The sequence below is a fragment of the Pezoporus occidentalis genome, unplaced genomic scaffold (assembly GCF_034315485.1).
Source record: "Pezoporus occidentalis ecotype Australia unplaced genomic scaffold, CSIRO_AGI_Poc_V1 ctg164, whole genome shotgun sequence".
NCBI classification, from domain to species: Eukaryota; Metazoa; Chordata; class Aves; order Psittaciformes; family Psittacidae; genus Pezoporus; species Pezoporus occidentalis.
Window position 1 is genome coordinate 886,472 of NW_026913466.1, and position 21,521 is coordinate 907,992.

At 37.7% G+C, this 21,521-nt stretch overlaps 1 protein-coding gene across 3 annotated transcripts; it reads right to left on the reverse strand.

The window, feature by feature from the left end:
* Positions 1-2,559: 2,559 nt before the first annotated feature.
* Positions 2,560-20,349, reverse strand: KYAT3 (kynurenine aminotransferase 3). 3 transcript variants are annotated; one of them, XM_062613129.1, is made up of 14 exons: positions 20,130-20,349; positions 19,263-19,379; positions 16,241-16,299; positions 14,849-14,993; positions 11,705-11,854; positions 10,866-10,952; positions 10,164-10,286; positions 9,953-10,073; positions 8,921-8,997; positions 7,970-8,059; positions 7,207-7,393; positions 6,328-6,401; positions 5,809-5,895; positions 2,560-4,350 (listed from the first exon to the last, which is right to left on the reverse strand). In XM_062613129.1, the coding sequence occupies exons 2-14, from the start codon at positions 19,359-19,361 to the stop codon at positions 4,288-4,290; spliced, it is 1,362 nt and encodes a 453-aa protein (XP_062469113.1). In that variant the 5' UTR covers positions 19,362-19,379; positions 20,130-20,349; the 3' UTR covers positions 2,560-4,287. The 3 variants fall into 3 exon arrangements, with proteins under 3 accessions (XP_062469113.1, XP_062469112.1, XP_062469114.1); XM_062613128.1 differs by having other exon boundaries at positions 19,263-19,390; XM_062613130.1 differs by lacking the exons at positions 19,263-19,379; positions 20,130-20,349 and adding an exon at positions 18,466-18,545.
* Between the last annotated feature and the right edge of the window lie 1,172 nt (positions 20,350-21,521).

A 21,521-nucleotide genomic window follows, 5' to 3' on the forward strand; every position in this document is an offset into this window, starting at 1 on the left:
GTATGAAGCTCCCCATAAACTCTGAAAAGTGTATGCAGCTGCATCTGCAGCAGATGTGCCTCATCAGCACGGGCAGTCCCACCAAGCTTTCCAGGTCTGTCCTGACTCCTCACAGAATCTGTTCAATTCAAAAGATCATCTGCCAATGGCTGTCAACAGCGGGTCCCTCCTGACCCTATTCTCATTAACTAGAACTGAGAGTTGAATTTCCACCAGAGCAAGACAATCACTTTCAGAAATGTTGCAATAAATACAACTGATCATATCTCAGGATTTCTTTATTCCCTGTCTGCAGCAATTTTTCAAACACTTGCCCATCAGCAGCAGGGAAAAAGCAGTCGATGTGGCAGATGGTAATACCACTGTTAACATCTCTGTCAACACTGGATCATTTGAATAACTTACAGAAAGCTCACTAGCTTTCCCATCACAGCAGTTACAACAGCAATCCTATTTTGAAACTTAATTGGTCATTCTGGAGTTTCTTTAACTTCCACACAAAGTATCTCATGCTAGCTATGGTCAGTAATAAAAATGGGGAATTGCAATTCTTACATTGCTAATAATACCAGCATAATTTCAATGAGATATTTAGATGCCTTTGCAAACACAATGAACAGTACATTAATGAAAACGAGTCACTGGCTCTTACTTGTATCTCTAAAGGTCCTTTGTTGATTTAGGCAATGGTTATTTTGCTAAAATAGCAGATGTCAGTCAAATGCCTTGAAAGAGCAAATGAAGGAAACAGTAAGCAGCCAGAGCAGCTGAATTATGCTTGGTAGGTTAATTCATTCCTGTGCTGCATCTTATGGGTTCAGACATCTGATGAAACAAAAAGATTACTTCATTACAGCACCTGGACAAGATAGGAAGAAAGAAATTTAAACTACTCAAGTCTAATACAATGGGTCCTGTAATGTGAGGGCTGTAGTTCAGCTGAGCACTACACAGCCCCTGGTGGGATGGGAAGAGAATATGAAGACTGAAAGTGAGAAAGCCTCATGGGTTAAGATAAAAAGTTTATTTATTCAAAATAAGTAATACTATATTTTACAAATTTAAGGAAAAGAGGGGAAAAAAGTCATAGGAGAAACTAAACCCCAAGACACAAGTGTTGCAAGTAACAGTTGCTTACCGCTAATCAATGATGCTCAGCCTGTCCCTGAGCAGTTGGACCCCCTGCCAACCTCCCCCCCAGTTTTATTTCTGTGTATGAAGTCATATGGCACGCAATATCAGCTGTCCCAACTTTTTGTGCACCTCCAACCTACTCTCTGCCAGGTCAGTCTAAGGTGCAGAAAACACCTGATGCTGGGTAAGCACTGCTCAGCAGTAACTAAAATGCAGGTGTTACCAGCACTGTTTTCGCCACAAATGCAGATCACAGCCCTGTTGTAGCTACTATGAAGAAAATTCACTCTATCCTGGTTAAAACCAGCACACACAAATAAGGCTCTGCACCTATACTATCTTTAAACGCTGGCCGCCTGTGTGCCCCAACCCAAATCAGGTGCTTTAGCAGGTACGTTATTATCATACTAATGAGATATTTGAAACAGTCAAACACAAAAATGGAAAAATTTGATTTCCTCTTCAGCCCTGCATATCTTTTTTCTTTCATGCACATTATAGACCGATCCTCCACAGGGTGTCCTATTTGCCAATGAGAGTAACGTAAGTGTGTTACATAATCTTTTGGAAGCAGTGATGTGTATTTTCTTGCTCTCATGAGATCCCACTGGCATACTGTGTTCAGCTCTGGGGCTCCCAATTTAAGAAGGACATGGACCTGCCCAAGTGAGTCCAGAGGAAGCCACAAAGATGCTGCAAGAGCTGGAGCACCTCTCTTGCGAAGACAGGCTGACAGAGCTGGGCTTGTTCAGCCTGGAGAAGAGAAAGCTCCAGAGAGACCTTAGAGCAGCTCCCAGTGCCTAAAAGGGGTCTACAAGAAATCTGGAGAGGGACTTTTGACAAGGGCCTGGACAAGAGGAATGGCTTTAACCTGCCAAAGGGGAGATTTAGATTAGACACTAGGCAGAGGTTTTTCCCTGTGAGGGTGCTGAGGCGCTGGCACAGGGTGCCCAGAGAAGCTGTGGCTGCCCCATCCCTGGCAGTGTTCAAGGCCAGGATGGATGGGGCTTGGAGCAACCTGTCCAGTGGAAGGTGTCCCTGCCCATGGCAGGGGGTTGGAACTGGATGAGCTTTAAGGTCCCCTCAACCCAAACCATTCTGTGATTCTATGATTTATTTCTTTAACAGAGTATGGAAACATTGTAAATAGAGGTGAATGGAAGAACCCTTAATACCCGACTACTGTTGTGAGGCCAGAGTTATGTATGTGTACATATGCTGACAAGCCAGCTATCTCAGCAACATCTTATACTGCAGGAATAGGGCTTTAAAAATACTTCAGAGATTTGTGCTCCGTAGCTGTCACCTTCAAGAGAAGCATGATGCAGTGATCTTTAAAACTTTCTGTATACAACGATAAAAATAGCATTACTTGTGTAAGCCTTAATGGCGTTGTGAAGTACCTGTTTCAAGGACAAGAAACCAAAATTAAAGTTATTTTATTATTTTATGTCATTTCAGAGGCTTAAGAAATTAGAAATTTTTTATTTGCAGAATCACACAGTTCATAGCAGCCCGTGGTTTTATGCTGGAAAAAATTGGTTTCCTTTCACAACAATTTACTTCTCAGCTAAAGCAGCATTTTCCTTTTCCAAATTCTCCTGCAGCTCAATACCGCTGCACTGCCCTCTTGGTTCCTGCAATAGCACAGCTCCCCAGTGCAACTTACAGAAATGGATTGTAAAATAGAGTTCAGATTTCACAGAAATTTAGCATCTAAAAAAATAGTTCCTCCAGGAATTTAATGTAGGAATTTCCCCATGAAATTCATGCTGAAATCTCAGTTATTTTAATTACTAAATTGATGATTCCTTCTACACCAAGACTATACACCACCTTAACAATACCAGCCAATCATCCCCTGGTAACATTTGGGGAATGGCAGTGTAAGACAGTACAAAACTACAGAATTCCAAGCTACTGGACTCCCAAAAGCCCAAGAGCAAGAAGCACTAATGAAAAAGCCTGGCAGCTGTATTCACAATCCAGTTTCTATACATTTTTTTTAGGCCACGGTCACAGTCTGATGGAATTCAGTTAAGATTCCAGCTGTGTGATTACAGAATGAGTCAAGTACTTGCAGAACTAGTTACTGAATTTGTTGAGGCTTTCCACAGTAAGGCCTGTGGGAAGAAAATAGAAACCACATGGAGAACAATGCAAGCAGCCCTAAAAGGTTACCTACCTGGATTGCTTCTACTCCCACACATTAAAAGATCACAGAGAGAACTGGAAAAGGATGCAACTAGAAAGGAGTTCTCCATATTGATCTCTCTTGAAACAGTCCTTTATCAACTGAGGTTGAAAAAAAATTAGCTGAGCTCCACAGCACAGCCCATCTTCATGGTCCCCCTAGACCTATAGAGTTTTATATAAGTTTGGTGTGAAGTCACCAATGTTGTGAACAAAAGCATGATGAAAAGTCTCCTATTTTGCTTTGTAGATTTATCCATGTAATAATTAAACAAATAGGCAGACATTTGTGAATAGAATTCCTGTTCTGAATGCCACTTGTATAAATTCATCAAGGACTGATTACTTTCAGAACAATACACATGATTCTGGGAAAATTAAATAGTAATTATGCAACTCAGCACTTTCCAATCTTGCTTATAGTGTAAACACTGAATTGACTTAACTCAGTCACTTTATTTAAACTGAGGCAATTTGTGCATGGACAAGGTAGGTAGGTGAGTATGTAGAAAGTCAGCGCAATCATCTAATATGAAGCATATCTTAATTTTTGTCCACTGCAGGCTATTGGATTTCATTAACTACTATTTTTAAGTCTCAATCCTATTTCCTATACTATGTCATACAAAAAACACCTCCCACTTTTTTTCTCTTCAGTTTTCAAATACCTGTAGCATCTATTTATTTTACACAGAGTTTTACCAAAAGACAAGAATTTGTAGGAAAAGAGATTTGCATAGATTTTCTTTTCAGGAAAAAAAGCAAATTCTTTTGAAAAGACTGAAAATAACCTCTGGCTGCATCACACACTTCAATAAATCATTAACTCAGCAGGTGGCAGCACAAAGTTATTTACAATGTCAGTAATTCTGTGTTGTATTAAGTCATTTGTTATTAAATTTGTAATAAAACTCCTATTATTAGATAATTATACCAGATGGAAGAGTTAGTGAAAAAAAATCAGGCTGTCTGTTTATTCCAGTTCTTCAGAATCACTTCAGCTGCATCCAGTGTGCTGTCTTTCTGCAAAACAAGGAATATCACTATTACTGCAAGTATGGAGTTCTTGAAAAGAGAGTAACAGTCATGGTTATATCATCCCAAATCAATGTTTGGCAGTTCCACTTGCATCCTGTAAATATCTGTCAGTCAATTCTTTGTTAACAGTTATAACTACAAATTTTGACTACACAAAGAATTCAATGCTGACTCCTTGCAAATATCTGTTAGGTTTATTTAAAAGATAACGTATTTTCTCAGCATTCATATTATCAAATGTAATGGAAGCAATACTTCTTATAAGCCTGGCATACATGCAGTGATGTACTTGGCAGCTCTATACTGGAGACACGCTAGCATAGTTTCCAAATCTTTATGTGAACAGTCAGGAGTTTTAAATCTCCATGTAACAAAGTTATGCTGTGAACTACTCAAACATAATCCCCCTAAATATGGGTATTCTATCCACTAGCCAGTTGTGTGGCCCAGCTACAACCTGGTGAGTCATACAAGTAGTCTTGTATGATTAGTGCTGTTCACATTCACAGTGAACAAGTTTCATCCTGGCTGTTACTGGCTCGGTTTTTATCATGGTCTTTATACTGCATCAAAAGAGCTGGATAACACAAGCAGAAACTCCCCTTCATTACTGGATCAAGCTAAGGCTCTGGTCTTTGTACTAGAACAGTTAAAGACTTGCACATGTTCCATTATGCTGACTGTATCACAGAACCATCAGGAAACATGGTTGCAGGCTTATTAAAGTTTATGTACCTGTCCCCATAGTCTTCCAGTCTTTTCAAGAACAGATTCAACAGGAGGAAGACAGAGCCTTGGACAACATGGTCTAATGTGAGGAGTCTCTACCCATGGCAGGGGTTTGGAACTAGATGATCTTAAGGTCCTTTCCAACCCAAACCATTCTATGATTCTAAGACTATGTGAAAAGGAAGTGCTCACAAAGTGCTCAGAAAAAGTCAGCCAATGCACAAAAAAAATGTAAAATAACTTCCTGAGTCTTTGTTTTCTTATGTAATTTGGAGCTCATGTGAAACACTGTACTTTTTCAGGCAAGTAAGTTAAACTTGAAGGTGACCACTGTTTTTGTGGTTGGAAACTGAATGAGTGTCTGTTCTGGATTACAGAATTCACCTTAATTGATAGTGTACCAGTGTAACTCATTTTCACTGTCACCAATGGCCAAGAACATTATTAAAAATCAGAGGAAGCTAAAAAAGGCCTTCCCACCAGCTGTCTTCTGTCAACTGCCCTTCTTAGCCTTGCCACCTACAGTGATGATTTAAAGTCACTTAGCTAAAAGACAGTTGAAGCTACTTTGTGCTGAATTTTACACCAAGCTAATTTTCTGTTCCTAAAGCCATCCAACTCAGGAGATCCTGTGCAAAATGTAACGGTCTGTTGCAGATTTCAGTACTGCACTGATTTTTAGGAGTCTTAAGTCTTCCCAGGACACGTATTTACCTTAATGAAGCAAAACCGTATGTATTTTTCAAACTGCTTTTTTGTTTCAGGACCACAGAATGCTGAAAGAGGAATTGCTGAGAGCTTCTGAAACATAAACCAGAAATATTACTCGCTTACAGATGTGTATATAAATAAAAATATCTGGTTTGAGCATGATTTTACTATTCTATTTCTAGAACTCTCCCTCTAGACATGTGAGGGAAAGACAAGGTTTGGTTCTGCATGCACTAGCTAGGCTTAACTGAATTCAAATTACTCTTCTCAGGCAAACCATTTCAAAGGTACTTCTATAGCACTAGCATTTAAGCATGCTGAAAGAAAAGTGCTGAGACATAATACAATCTATAGGGTACATTTTCAGCATATTTAGCAATATTTTAGCAATATCATGATCAGCAGTTACTATAAACACCAAATGGAATATCTCTACTATATTGTTTAATAAGTACAGTTGCACTGCTCTTACTTTCAATAGAAAAGCACTTCTAAAACTAGGGTATGACTAAGACACCTTACCTTAGATGTTATCATCCATTTGACAAATTTATAATCATAAGCTTGTTTCACATCTACATCAGAGAGATCCACATCTAAAACAAAATTAAAACAAACATTTTGTAAGATTTCCTAGGCTCCACTGGGAAGGCATTCATTAACAACACTTTATTATAGTTAACACTTAAGAACAAAGATGTATGCTTTTATGTTAAATTAAAATAGGCCAACAGATTGAGCCTTTCCATTCTGATCTCAGCACTTGCTTTCCATTCAAAGCAAACTCAGACATGTAGCTTGGATGAAAGCCATGCAGTACTCCAAGTCCTCTTCAAGTCTGGGTTATTGAGGGATCAGGACTGTGGAGGGTACCGAAGACTGTATTTATTGGATGGGGAGCAATAATCACTGCAACTGCTGTTTTCACATCTGTGAAAACTGGGGTATCTAAAACTTCCTGACATATGGTAGCACTGCAAGATCCAGTTGTGTTTAAACATTCCTGCATGAATGACAAGTGCCATCAGGACCAGTTAGTGAAAAATGTGGAAATAGAAAATGTTTCCCTGTGGGAATTCTTCCTCAAATTCCTTCAAATTTTTTACTAATCATAGACCTTTTTAACACAGATTTTTTTATACACCTCCCTTATCCTCCCTAAAACCTTGCCAAAGCTTTGCAAAACATGGACAGTAATTAGGATCACAAACAAAGGCTTTGCTAAAGCTTTTAAAATCTGCCTCCCAAGTTAAGGTAAAACAGAAAAATTCAATCCCAATTAACTCTCCTGACAATGTTATGCAAACATGAAATGAGAATACAGTTTAAAATGAAAGCTGCATTGTCAGATTTACTAAAATGCTCACTTTCCACACCCTTTTTAATAAACTTTACACTAACTTAATGTAGAAACATCAACGATCATAAAATATCCTCCATCTGGAACAACAGGCTTTAGTCCAGCGTCTTGAAGTAGCTGAGCCATCCGATCACGCTTGCTTTCCAGCTCTCGAGACAGTGAGTAAAAATAGCAGTCTGGGTCATCCATGCGTTTATAGTCTATCCAAAATGCTTGTGCCAAAGCCTCCTGGAAAGATAGTCAATGTTCAAAGTACTCATGGACACTCAGGAAATGCACAGACACATACTTTCTACTGAAATCACATGGATTTTTCTTAGATCCAGGTCCTTATTAAGCAAATCACCATATACAAATTATACAAGCTACATCCAAGCATGTAATTTGTTTGTTACTTTGTGCTGTGGCAACACCCAAAGCACCCAATAATTCGCTAGGTGCTAATCATAGACAGAATCACAGTCCTTGACACGAGGATTTACAACCTGAATTGAAGCGAAGTTAAAATTACTGATAAGAACATAAAATAGAATACTACAAACAAGTAGATAGAGCTAATGCTCCGTAAAACAAGCCCATATTGCAACAATTTTTATTTTATTTGCTGATTTTTTTGTGTGTTATTTGTGATGTTATTTTTTCAATCAAAAGTCTGGTGGGCTGATAAATGTGTCAGCTCTTCTTGCACCTCAGGATATATATTTTGACAACTAAAAATTCACTGTTTTGATTACTGTAGTATTACAGTGAGACCTACAATTTGCTACACCAGGAAATCACCTCCTCTGCCCCTTATGTACCTACCTGTAATGGAGTTGGGCAAGTATACAGCGTATTTTGGTGAACAACTTGCAAATGCTTAATCAGGTTCTGGGGGCCAATAGACCAACCAAGCTAAGGGAAGAAAGCATGCATCTGTTATACTTACAGCAGTGGTACTACTAAAAATTAGAAAGATTCAAACCAGGCAGTGTCTCAAGTTTTCCTGTTTTATGAACTGATAGTGAACTGGTTTTGATAAAGAATTAAGAGCTGGTTTACATGAAATTTGGTGAATGATGTCTTTAAAAAATTCCTTGATTTGAGACAGAATTATAATTTCACTTGTCCCTCTATCTCACAGGGCGCTGACCAAACTTTTCACTCAGAAATCAAACTGAGCATTTATTAGGGATCTTACTCCTAATTGGTTTTGAATCTTTACAAATCATACGCTCTTGTGTCAAAGGAGCATAAAACAAAAGCTCACTACTGGATCAGCTATGTCATGGTTCAATTTGAACACAGGTGATGAAGAAAAAAGAATTTAGATGCCAAACAAATATTTTTATTTACTTTCTGATATGTATTTTAAAGTCAAGCAAAATATTATCATTAAATATTTTACAGAAATATGAGCCGTTCCAAAACATACGATTCCCACAGCCTGGAAACGGTCATCACAAAACTGAAAAGTTACAATACAATAATATCCATGTTTTCCCCCTGAATCTTGACTGGTTTTGAACAAATCATACGGTGTTCATTTTTTGCTTAGTATTGCTTTCTCAGAAGACCTTATTAACTGAGAGACAAGAAGAGAATTAAAACATGAGTGTTGAAGATAGGTAATTACTCCAACTGAATGATAACTTCAAGTTTTAGAGACACAGAGATTTGCCAGAAGCTTTCAAAACACAGGTCATAAAAAGAGGCTTTTTTAGTGTAATAAATGCATTGTTATTTATAGAACTGAACTTATACATTGATTCTTACCTTCCAGCCAGTTACACTATACGTTTTTCCAGCACTTCCTATAGTTATTGTTCTTTCCCACATACCTGGCAAGGTAGCTGTACAGAAAATAAAATTAATTCGGTAGAGATGCACTCACATATTCCACGTAGTTATAAATCTGTACTGCCCCTAACTCAGAGCTGTATGTTGATATCACTCCATCATATTAAGCAAGCAATGAGAATATTCTAAAATTATAGCAACTGTAGCAAATGAGAAAAAATATATGGGCGAGTGCTTTTTGCCATGAAAAGAAGGTAAGGATTAATGACAGAAGAACCAAGAGGCAGAAAATGAGAGGCACAACTTGTGAAAACTATGTGTTAGTTATCCTCAGCCAAGATGTGTAATTATTCATAAGAAAGACACAATCTGAGAAATGACTACCCATTCATCTCAAGACAGAATTATTTCTGATGCCTGAGAAAAGCCCCAAATACAACATTAACTCAGGCACTACAAGCCATTTTGACACAACTGTCCTGGTCACTGTCACTGGCTGTCCCAGACATGAGAAAAACAAAAAGATTACTAAGACTTCTAACCCAGAAACATCTACAAGAATAGGACAAGTAGCAGAGTGAGTCAATAAATTATGGTTTATTATATAATTTGACAATAGCAGGTAGGTAAGGATGCCTGCATGGATTAAGGGATGCATGTAGGCCTATCTCTGTATCTAGCAGGAGACCAAAATCTCTTTGTTTCTTTTCCAAGGAGACGACAGAGCAAAGGTCCCTTCCTGTACTTGGCTTTTTTTTTTCTGTACACTGCTTCGGGTGAGCTCCATATGGACTCTCTAAATAAATTCATTTTCAACAGAAACATATAAATCAAGACACATTTATAAGTCTGAGACACAAAGTTAGACAAGATCATACCACTATTGCAACTGCAGTGGTCAGCAACATCCACGTCCACCTCATTTGCACGCTAGAACCACTACCAATGAATCTGTTGCTACAACATCATTCTACAACCATTTGTAAGACTCCACCAAAAAATCAGCACCTATTTTAATGTGTTGGTTTCCTTTATACACCAGCCATTCATAAACCTCATCACTGATGCAGAGGGTATCATGTTTAATACAAAGATCAGCTATTACTTGGAGCTCTTCCCTGGTAAACACCTGGGATACAAGAAAGTAAAGGACAATGCATTAATCACAGTATATAAGGCATACACTGAAATTACAGTAGTGTTAAAGCAGGACTCTTACCTTGCCTATAGGGTTGTGCGGGGTATTCAGAATAATTGCTTTTGTTTTGGAATTAAATTTATTTGCAAGTTCAGCAGGATCTAAGACCCAGTCAGCGCTAGATGCAGAGTTTCCATTATTTTTCTAATTTAAAAAAAAATATATATAATTATGCATTACATTAATACAACATATTACAGCCTAACAAAGATGCCTGAATTACCACCCTCAGACACCTTTATAACTATAGCTGACAACCTGTCCAATCTGTCCTGGGAGAAGGAACTTCTAGGAACAGGCGGGAAGGCTAAAAGCAAGGTAAATTATTCTGACAGTGGCTGTCCTCTCCTGGCTACTGTGTGTCTTAAAGCCTCCCCAGGAACTGGTTTCCAGGATCTGGTTGCACACATGTTGATTATAATGGTGTGCAACGCAGGAAGCCCAGTCACATGACATGAGAGTTTATGGCCTTCCCTGACACTAGAAAAAGTGGTTTGGCTGGAAAGACTCATCACCACTGGAGAGAGATTCAAGGCCTTTTCCTCCTCCTTATCCACATAAAAATGGCCAAACAGTTAGGAATCTGCTATAGCAATCTAGCTCATTTTAATGTAATTGGATGTTACGAAAAACTATACAGAAAAGCACCACCTAGGTCTTCATCAAACTGTATCGATTATGGATGTGAAACTTTATATAAGTAATACTTAAAAAGCTACTCACATATCTCAGAGGGATAAAAACAGGCTTTGCACCTGCCATCTTTACCATTGGTTCGTAACAGTCATAAAATGGCTCTATTATTATTACCTGAAATGACAATCATCAGTATCAGAAACAGATAATTTACCGTGCATGATACCATCATGTTTCCAGCTTTACTTTGGTGGTGTAACTTGATAATGTTTCTGGCACTCCATCGTGATCTAACATTGCAAAATATTTTAGAGCAAGATTGCCAAGTATCTACAAATCTCAAAAGAAAATTTTCTGGTAGAAAAAGAGGACCAATTCAAGGAAAATCACATTGAGGCTAGATAACAGAAAACCAAACAAAAAAAAAAGAGAAAACAAATGCTAATGGCAGAGAACTTAGGGATGAATCATCACAGCTAGTACAGTAAACAAACAAATTTTTGTTAATGGACATTCCTGCTTTTCTGCTACCTATGCTGCTAAGCAATGGTCCTAAATAGAAATTGATACACATTGGTTACTCAAACACCAACAGTGCTTTGTGGCACCATTAGACTGTTTCAGATAACATCCCACAGGTTTTCTCACATAAGAAATCAGCACATGTTATGTCACATAACAGTGAAAAAGAAACTGCTACAGGTACCCTAAGTATGAAAGAAAGGGATTTTTAAGTAGGAAGGCATCCAAAGGGTAGTCTCCTCATCACAACTTCTGAAAGTGTCAGAGGTACAACTGTAACAAGCCACACTAATAGAGATCAGAAAGAAGCCCCAACATTAACTTACATTTAAAAGTGAACAAACAAAAAGCAGGCAAACTCTCATTTCAGTCACTATACCTGAATATTTCAAATAAAAACTTACTTCATCTCCCTCTTCAACTAATGCCTGTATTGTACTAAAGAGAGATCCATAAGCTCCCACGGTCACCAAGATATCTGTGAGAGGATCAATCTTTCTGCCACAAACTCTCTCGTACACTTGAGACAAGGCTTTCACCAGCGACGGATGTCCCTGTTCAAAGCAAACAAATCCAACTGATGACTGTGTTCCTGACAACGCACACAGCCCATGCCTGGGTTTTTCTTTTTTTTCCACATATATCAAAATAATACATTTTAAAATAGAAAAAAATGAGATTAACCCTCAGCATTAATGGCTTTTAACAGGTAGAATGGTTTAAAGTTTTTGTGCATTAGGAAAGAAAAGTAGTTTCAATTTATTCGCTATCTACTAGGAAATTCTTGTTTTGCTTTTAATTTTCTATCTTTTTATCACATCTCAGGATAGCTCCAGGGATCCTACAGGAGACAAAAGACAGGAGGAGAGAGGGGATACTCTGACACCAATTCATCTTCAACTCCTTTAGAGTATCTTTCACACTTGCCCATATTTCTATCTGAAGTTCCTTCTGTTTCCTTCCCCATCTTTCAACTAAAAAAATACTTGGTGCAAGGGGAATCTTTTTTATCTGTTATATACTGCCACTAAACAGCACTTGTGATCAGAATGATGACTCATATAGTCATATCCCAAATCTCAGAGCACCATTCACCATTTGTGTCCCCTACATTGCAGCACTTAACATACTCTTCTCAAAATGTGGAAGGAACACAACCATGCAACAAAGATCATATACAACATGATATAAGACAACATAATTCTGTTTCCTCAGAAAAACTACAGTTTTTTCTACCGGAAAATCTTTTTTTCTTTTTAGGTGTTTGGTAGAAACAGAAAACAGCTCCTACAGAAAATGCAAGTATGCAAAGAAATCCTCTAAAATATTGAGGGTTGTACCTCTACACACAAGACATATACCACAAACCCTTCTGTAAACATAAACATTACTATAAATTGAGGCTTACAAGTCATTGTTGATTCAAATGACAGCCACTGCTTGCCACGTGTGTCAGCTACACAGGAATGCTGCACCACCCAAGTCATGTTAGGCTGCTCTACAAGCCATAGCCCTACTGTCAATGAGAGGTCCAAGTGTGGCAGAGAGCTACGACAATGTCTCAATTATCAAATGGATGTGCATCATTCCTACTCATCCCTCCCATATTTACCACCACAAATACTTGTGCTCCAAAATCTTGCAAGTGCATAGGTTTGTAGAGGAAGTGTACAGACTGAAGATAGGAATATTGGTAAAAATTCCTCTTTAATTGCTATCTACAGTATAATATATCTGCAAACATTCATAATTATCACGGAAATTATCAAACTATTTGGAAATGAAGACCAAAGTGACAGAAGTAAATACTGAATAATTGCTTGCACTAGGAAAATTATATTTATGCTTGATTTGAAAATTGTTTTAGAGAATCACTCTGTGAATATTTGTCAGAAGGCAGACTGTAGCCCATTCTCTCTGTAACCTTTCCCCCTATGCCAAGGCTGCTCCAAAACCTTTCCCGTCTGGTAAGCAAACACTTTTCAGGTACCTTATTATGGGTGATGAACATACTAATGCTTAGCCTGTAAGGTCACTAAATCCCAGCCATCTTTTGTGTGTCTGACACAAAAATAATTGCTTTATACTTTTAAGTTTATCCAGAGAGAGGTTTATATAGTTACATATATATTGTACATCCAGAGACTCTTTACACATTGGTAAATGTGACTAAACAAAAATGATCCAAAGAGGGATGGAGGAATGAAACTACAATCACTGGGGATTTTTTGTGTTCTTTCTGTTCTTGCCAGGGCCCTGACCAGCCTTACCTGGCTGTCTACCCAGAACTCTGCCCCTGGTCCAGGGGCTCTCTTTAAATGCTATGCAGTAGGGTTGCTGATCTGCAGTTCAGTTATAACCATGCCTGTATCTGGCCATAGACCCCGTTGAACCTGTGGCTTGCCCTTAGACCAGCTGTGTCACCCTGGACATGCCCAGTGATCACTGGGTTATGTCTAACTGTGGCTAGCATTACCAGGCCTGACCTGTGGATTGACATCCTGGCTTCATCTAAGGCCCACCTCACCACGACAGTCTTGGCTGGTGATCTGTGCTGACCTCAGCCACACTCTCTGGGCTTGCCCAGGAACTGTGAGTCTGGGCCCTGGCTAGTGAAGTCTTCACACTGCTCACTGTGACAGCTTATCCTTTAGGGAGCTGCTGGCTACTGCTGCTCCCTATATATATATACATATATATATAAAATAGATATAATGACAGTTATAACGCATGCAGTTTCTTAGAGAATAGGCAAAAAGTTATGGTGGAATATATATACAGTGATGCCACAACTACCAAAACAACTGCTGGCCTACCAGTCTATACAATATTTCTCTATTACAATTGCACAACATGATCATCTAGAAAAATATTACATGCACTCCTTAGGGTCTTGTACTAGTCCTAAGACATGATTTTCAACTGGGCAATATACTTTATCTATACCACAAAATAAAAGAAAAATAAACCAAACAAGGAAGTGGTCATACTGAAACAGTAATAGCCCACTTGAATATCCTGTGTTGGCAATGACAAATGCCACACACTCACACTCAGCTCAAGACGAAGTCTATAAGCCGATTTATAGAATAGCTAGTGAGCATCTTTCCCAGGCAAAAACTTACTGTGCCCATCACTTCTCAACCTCCACTGAAATCTACTAAATGTTACAGATGAATCTTTTCTTGCACTGTCTTGAGTGGTATGAAGTATTTCTTTCTCATTCTATCATTATCCCATGTGATCCATGTTTACACTGACCAAAATCAGAGGTAAAGTTGTAATACACACTCTCTAAACTGTAATATGACTCTTCAAACACAGTTCATCTTAGATGTGCTCTACCATTTTCCTCCTGCTGAAGGAGTCTGCCTTGAAGAAGCCTACACAGAGGATGTTCATTAGTAACATATAAGGCTACTAGATCAACTTAACTTGGGACATAACAGTCTGACCTACAGATAAAAACAATTCAAAGCAAAGTCCATATTTTCTTCCCTGTGGCATATTCTCCACTGAACTTGAGTCCTTAAGTTCTACATACTTACAAAGCCTCGTGTGTACTGGTTCAGTCTGTCAACTGCTGATGCCTTTGCCAGCTCTTCTTTAACATAGTTGGGAGGGGATATATCAGGAAGGCCTTGACCAAGATTAACAATTGAGGGATCTGCTGCCACCTTTGTAAATTCAACCCTGAAGAGAAAAAGCACTTTAAAGTTAAGATACCAGATAATTTTTTTTTCTCCTTCATTAGCACCAAAAGGCAAAAAAAAAAGTATTTCAGTTTGCTAAATTGAAAGCAGTGAAGGCAGGTTTGAACAGAGTGCTCACGTGGAGAGGCGGGGGCTAGGACAATGGCAAGTAACCACAGGAGTCAGAAGGAGCCCAAGAAAAGGCCAACTTTCTGCATCCACAGAACAACTTCTGCCAGCAGAAGTATGCTCAGATGTACACATGCACAAACACACAGGAACTCTGGATATGGGCAGAAATGGAACACTACTGTCTTTGCAAAATGAAATAGACCTAGTCAGAACAGCATATTAAATGATTTGGAAGCTCGATGCTGTCAAGTGAAGGTGTCATTAAACTTTCTGGTCACCTCAGAGTGCTACATTTTATTTTTCTGTACTTTTAGGCATGGACTGTTTCAGACTCTTCATCAGCTGTTCCTAGCAGCCAGATACAAACATGAGGATTCTTGAACAACTTTTTTTTAACTCCCTTCACAGGTAAGCTTTGAATTTTGCCCTTTCCTCCCTATGCAAATGTTAATAAGAATTAAAAAACAAAACCACAAAACAACAACAGAAAAAAACCCACACAGCACCACAGTTCTGTCAAAAATGAATACAAACTGCTAACAATGAGTTTGAGGCTGGATGACCAGAACACATTGTGTGCGGATATGTATATACACACACATACAACTAATGTAAACCCAAAAGAGTATTTTCACCTACTAATAAAATCTCATTTTTACCAGTGATGGCAATACTGCTTTAAGACCAATTTAATACCTGCAAAAAAAAAGTTGATTAAAAATAATGAGCTAAATTATAAAGACAAGTATAATGGCTTCAAAAAGAAATCTGACTCATTTGGTAAATACAAACCAAGTGTAATTGAAATACATTACTCAACAAAATTAACATTTAAATTTGGGAGTCAGCTATACAACCACGCCCAAGAGATATACTTGTCTTATATGGTTTATCAGATGAACAGAAGCCGAAGCCTAATATTCACAGCTCAAGAATAAGACTTAATTCACATCTTTAACAGAAATTGGTTCACTGCTTCTAAGCAGGTACCCAATATACTCCAGCAGAGATAGCAAGTGCTATGTACTTTCTTACTGGCAATAATTATCAATTTGGAAAGTAAAGATAGCAGACGAGATGTTTTCTGAAACTTGCAACTATTTTCCCTTTACTCACCACACATTGCTGTCAAGGCCTTCAATTCGTCTTGTGTTTTTGTGTCTGAAGGCCATTGTCTGCAAGATCAAAATATACAGACAGAAGGGTTTTGTTAAGAAAGACAAAGTTTTACATTGTTGGATTCTGCATGACAAACACCCTCCTTCATGCTTTCTCAAATATACCATTGCCAGCTGAATTCAGTACTTACATGAAATTTCAGAATGTTCTTTCACTAAAGCTTCTATAATAGCTTGAATTCAGACTAACAAGAAAATACACAAAAATATTGTAAATTCCCATTCATCATTATCTAAAGCCTCTAAATTTTCAGCAAGGATAAAGCAGGGGCATAATTTAGCTCAACAGCTTTAAAAGATGACCTGAAAAAAGAGACATACATTCTTTTTCTTTTCTATGGTACACTAACAACTTAAAGAGTGCGCTATTTCTATCAATTCCTGCTCAATCCAGTTTGGAAAGCATGCAGTTTCGATATAATTTTATTTTTTAAATTGATAGGCAAAAAGAAAACAGCAAAGACATATCCTATTTTATTCAGACTTTTAAAACTTTAAAGTATTTTATCTTTGTAAAACAGCTTGACACTGGAAAAAAATTACATAGGAATTACATAGTACCTCAGTACTCCAGACACTTCTGTTTCTTTGAGTCAAACTACTGATTTTAGTGATTTACCACTGCCAGTTGTGAAGGATTCGAAACCCATACTCTAGCTACCATCCTCTGAGAAGAAAATGTCTGTGTTACCATTACACTCCAAGTTTCAATTTTGAATCATTGAGAATGACTCATGGTAGAAATATAGTGCTGGCACTCACTTTACAGTAATGAAGCTACCATATGCATAATGATTTGAAGAATGGGAAGCTGTAAAATTAAACAGATACAACTCTGCTTATAGATCTTCTCTACAGATCTGATTGTGACCTCATTTATGATAAACAAATAGAAGAGGAATCAAGCATAGGACACCTTTTATTTGTCCTCAGTAAGAAACCATTAAGATAACTTGATAGGTTAAGTTCTACTTCTTGATACAGGACAAGAGGAAGCTAAGAGGGAGTTCTGACTAGGTAATCTGTACTATACCTATTTAAAAACACATATATGGTCTAGAAGATGAATTGGATTTTACAGTGTATCTCTTGGTAACTAAGATGAATGTTTGGCTCTACTATATAAACACAAATAACACACGTACTACTTAGACTGAGCACACACACACACTTTTTTTTTTCACATGCTAGACAACTACTCATGCTGTGAGAAATAAGAAGTCTCACCTTAAATCCTTCCAGTTACTAATGAGAATTCCGTACACTGCTATAGGTAAATCTGTTCCATTGACCAGTTCTTCTTAAAATTGTTTCAATTTGCTAAAAGCTGAAGGCTTATCAACTGCAGAACTTTTGTAATCAACTATAATGTAAAGCTTAACTGCATAAGTAACTTTCCCTAGCTAAAAAAAAAATGTGTTGACAAGTAAAATAAGCTTTGATTTTTACAGCTCTCATACTATTTTAAGTATTTAATGATCCAAGTCTTTTGATGTATTTTTTCTTGTGCCTTGAAACTAGTTTTAAAACAGAATAGCTAGTCCTGCATCAGTTTTCAGGTTTTCACAGGTCCACCTTGCAGTGGGGTTCAGGTCCACTTTATTACTTGAAGAAAGCCAACCAATTAACTGACATTTAAAAATGATACCTCAAGTAGCATTCTTTCTGCCAGAAGGTCATGAGAATTCTTAAGACCCTGTTTTCTTTCAGCCAACTATGTCATCACTTGATAATAAACCATTTCAGGGCTAGGATTTCCATGAGTTTAAGACTGGTGTTAAGCAGGAGAGGTATGTTCTCATCAAGCTCTCTCTCATCTGACATCCTGCTTTCCCTAACACTTTCTATCAGAGAAAGTGTTAGGGAAATACAGCCTTTCTATCAAAGAAAGTGTTAGGGAAAAACAGTACAGTCAGGTGCTGCTTGTATTTATCTTTCTTCTTAACACAAAGAAACTCGTGATTAAATTGAATGTCAATATCTTTAATAACAACAGAAGCAAATACTTTTGCATGGCGCACAATTGAATTGTGGAACTCAAAGTCAAAAGCTACAACTGAAGCCAAAATGTAAAGAAAAAAAAATGAAACCAAACCCAACCAGGTTTAGACGTCACTTTTACTGAGAATATCTAACTCCATTAAATAGAATAAAAATACTTACAGCATATGAAAATCTGACTCAAGCAAAAGGTGACCTCCTTTTGCACGAAAAAGAAACTTCTCATATGGGCAAAATGTGCTACAACCGTCCATTATAATGATTTGAACATCTGTTTTGAAGGCTAACACGTGTCTCGGTTGACCCAGTTTGCTGACTAGATGAACTCCTGTTCTGAGCCAGAACACAATTTACATTCCAGTGTTCTATATGCAGTGCAGAGTGTGACCTCCAACCACCCACCATGTTCCAAAGCTCTGTTCCCCCCCGCCCCCAAAAAAAAGAGGACTTAAAATGAAATTACACAATCTTACAAGCAGTTAGGATGGGAAATTGAGAAGATTCTGTATAAAATTAAGTTTAAGGGACTTATATACCCCTTGTTCTTGCACCGTCAAGAAGCACCACTATTCTCATTTCATTAAAGTAAAAATGAGATACAAAGAAATAAACTGTCTTACCAAGAGCCTCTGACAAAGCTGGGATTTAACCTGTCTCCTGTATTGTGAGCTTTAGTGCCCTAACTCGGCAATCTTTCTGGCCTGATAGATGCTAGATGTGTCTTCAAAGACTGAAAAAGGCACACAAACCAATAATCACCAAATTCTGTTATGCTAGTGTGGTTAAATATTTGACTGATTCAAATATCTTATTTTGTTCTTGATATTAAACGTTTGGATCAGTGTAACGAGATAAAGAAAAGACAGCTAATGCATATATATTGGCAACATTGCAAAATTATTGCATCTCTAAAATATAGTGCAGAATATTTTCTTCTATGAAGCTGAAAGAATACTTACTGCAGAGGCTGAAAGTTTGATGGATCTGGAAAACAAATGTGTTTGGAGTTGGTATGTTCTAATGCCAAGGCAACAGAAGCTTCGTGAAGCAAGCAGCATGCCTGCATAATAAATGACCTGAAAAAAAACTTACAGATTCCAGGAATGAGTTTCTACACCTCACTAAGCAGTTTTAAAAGATAGGATTCCCATCTCTTCCCTTCAGTGATTTTGTTTCACTGAAATAAGTTCTAGTAAATTATTACCTAATCACATTTGTATGTCTAGAAGATCAGACTTTTTAACTGACAGGACTGCAAAACATTTTGAAACGCCATCCAGAGGGAAGGTTTCCTCTGTTTGACAGCACTGATCTTCTTTTCCTTGAATGACTATTAAGAGTAAATGCAATTCAAGGTTTAAAGTCTCTGTTGGAATTGTTGTTAAAATATGTTTGTGTAATAAAAATTGCTATTACAATTGCCAATTCAAACAGAATAGAAAAGGAGCCCAACTTTTAAAAAGCCACACAGCTTTAAAACTGGTGTCAAGTGTTTCAAATCAAGTATTCTGAAACAGAGATAATTAAGATCACCAGTCACACTGGAGAGAAAGGCCTACATGCTTTATGTATACTAAGTTTTGCCACAGTGACTTGGCAAACATCAAATCTCCTCCTCAGCAGAAAACAGCTGGCTAGAAAGGACATTCTGTGTGCTATAACAGATCATTCACTGAACAAAGAAAATGTGCCCTGTTAATCAGTAATTATAAAAAGAAGACCTGGCACTTCAAGCAACCACTTCCAGGAAGTATTTCTACACATAAATATTGATGACATTTACACATTTCAGTCATTTTGACAGAGAAAAACATGTAACCACAGACCTATGTCAGGAGTACGGTAGCCACAGCAGTAAAATTAACTTTGTTTTCTATAGTTCATTCATTAAAGAATAGACAACCTCTGCTTCCCCCTAGACTTTGCTCCCTGGAAGGGGGATGACAACAAAAAAAGAAAAAACTATATTACTTGTATTAGAAACAAAGGAATGCCATTCCTTGTTAAAACAATACCATGCAAGCCTTGCAGATAGAAGTAGAGAAAGTAATCCAATAACAAAGTAAAATATCATTTTTTTTCATGAAGAATGGATTTAGTCCAATGAGATACTGTTCTTTATGCTTTTAATGTAAGCTAATAGAAAAGGTCAACCCAAAACTCCCTTTTAAGGATGCCTCATTGAATGAGTGAAGTTTTAAAAGTATGTTGATTTTGCCTTTCACTTATTCCAGTGTGAGAAACTCAGTCTCAATTCTGAAATTAAGGTCTTCCTCACACACTATTGAGTTGTAGCTGACTCAATTACACCCTCAACAGTAGCAGTGTAATCCCACTGCATTGAGCAATCTGCAAGTATACAATTCATTGACACTTTTGGAAGAGAACGCTGGTAATTCCCCCAACTCTGCTGGCCTGAGGACTAGCAAAAGGCAATTAAATCTTTGGCACTAGTCAGTAGATAATCTGAAAGGCACAAAAGGAATATATCTGTTTAAAACCACCTGTACATACATTTTAAGTTACTTTTAATAACAGAACTTAGCACACTGGACATAATCTTTGATAACAACTGCACAAAATCAGATTGTGAAGGCCTCTACTTCTCTCTCAGCGCATGCTTACAAAAACAACTTACACAACATACTATCTTAAAATGCGACTGTAACAACAGTGCTATTCTGCCAGGGTCAGGCCAGAGACAGCACTGCTCTTGCACAGCCAATGCCTGCAGTAGTCAGCACAGAGGGACAAACGTGCATATCTTTGCCAGTTTAATTTTGTATCGAGAAGCAGCAAAATTAAATAAAGACCGTGAAAACCTTAAATGCAAAACTAACTTGTAACTTTTGTGGGAACAATTATTAACAGTTGTAAATATTTCTAGCCACATTGCACTGAAAGACAGTGTGGTATTTGAAAGGCCACCATTCACCACAAGGCAATCATACAAAACCACAACACAGCACAGTGATATATATCTTGTATCATCACTCTGGTGTGGTCAATCTCTGCGAGTACTCGAAACACCTCAAGTAAAAAATTATATCCTACTTTAACACCACAGAAACATAGAAATTGTGAAAACTTTATGAGGGACACTATGGAAACAGTACTTTGCTGAACAGCCTCAGTAAGGGAAGTCAAGGCACCTGCATGTAACCCTTGTCCCACTATATTTCAATCTTTGTGTCACTTTTCCCGCAGATGCTGAAAAA

Bases quoted from the DNA above. Each gene is read 5' to 3' on its own strand.
- KYAT3 (XM_062613129.1), bottom strand. From the start codon at position 19,361: ATGCTGCTTGCTTCACGAAGCTTCTGTTGCCTTGGCATTAGAACATAC. The intron at 10,287-10,865 runs GTGAGTAGCTTT...TTTTTAAATTAG, and splicing joins TTTTTATCCCTCTGAGATAT to AAAAATAATGGAAACTCTGC. The intron at 7,394-7,969 runs GTAGGTACATAA...CTATCTTTCCAG, and splicing joins CTTGCCCAACTCCATTACAG to GAGGCTTTGGCACAAGCATT.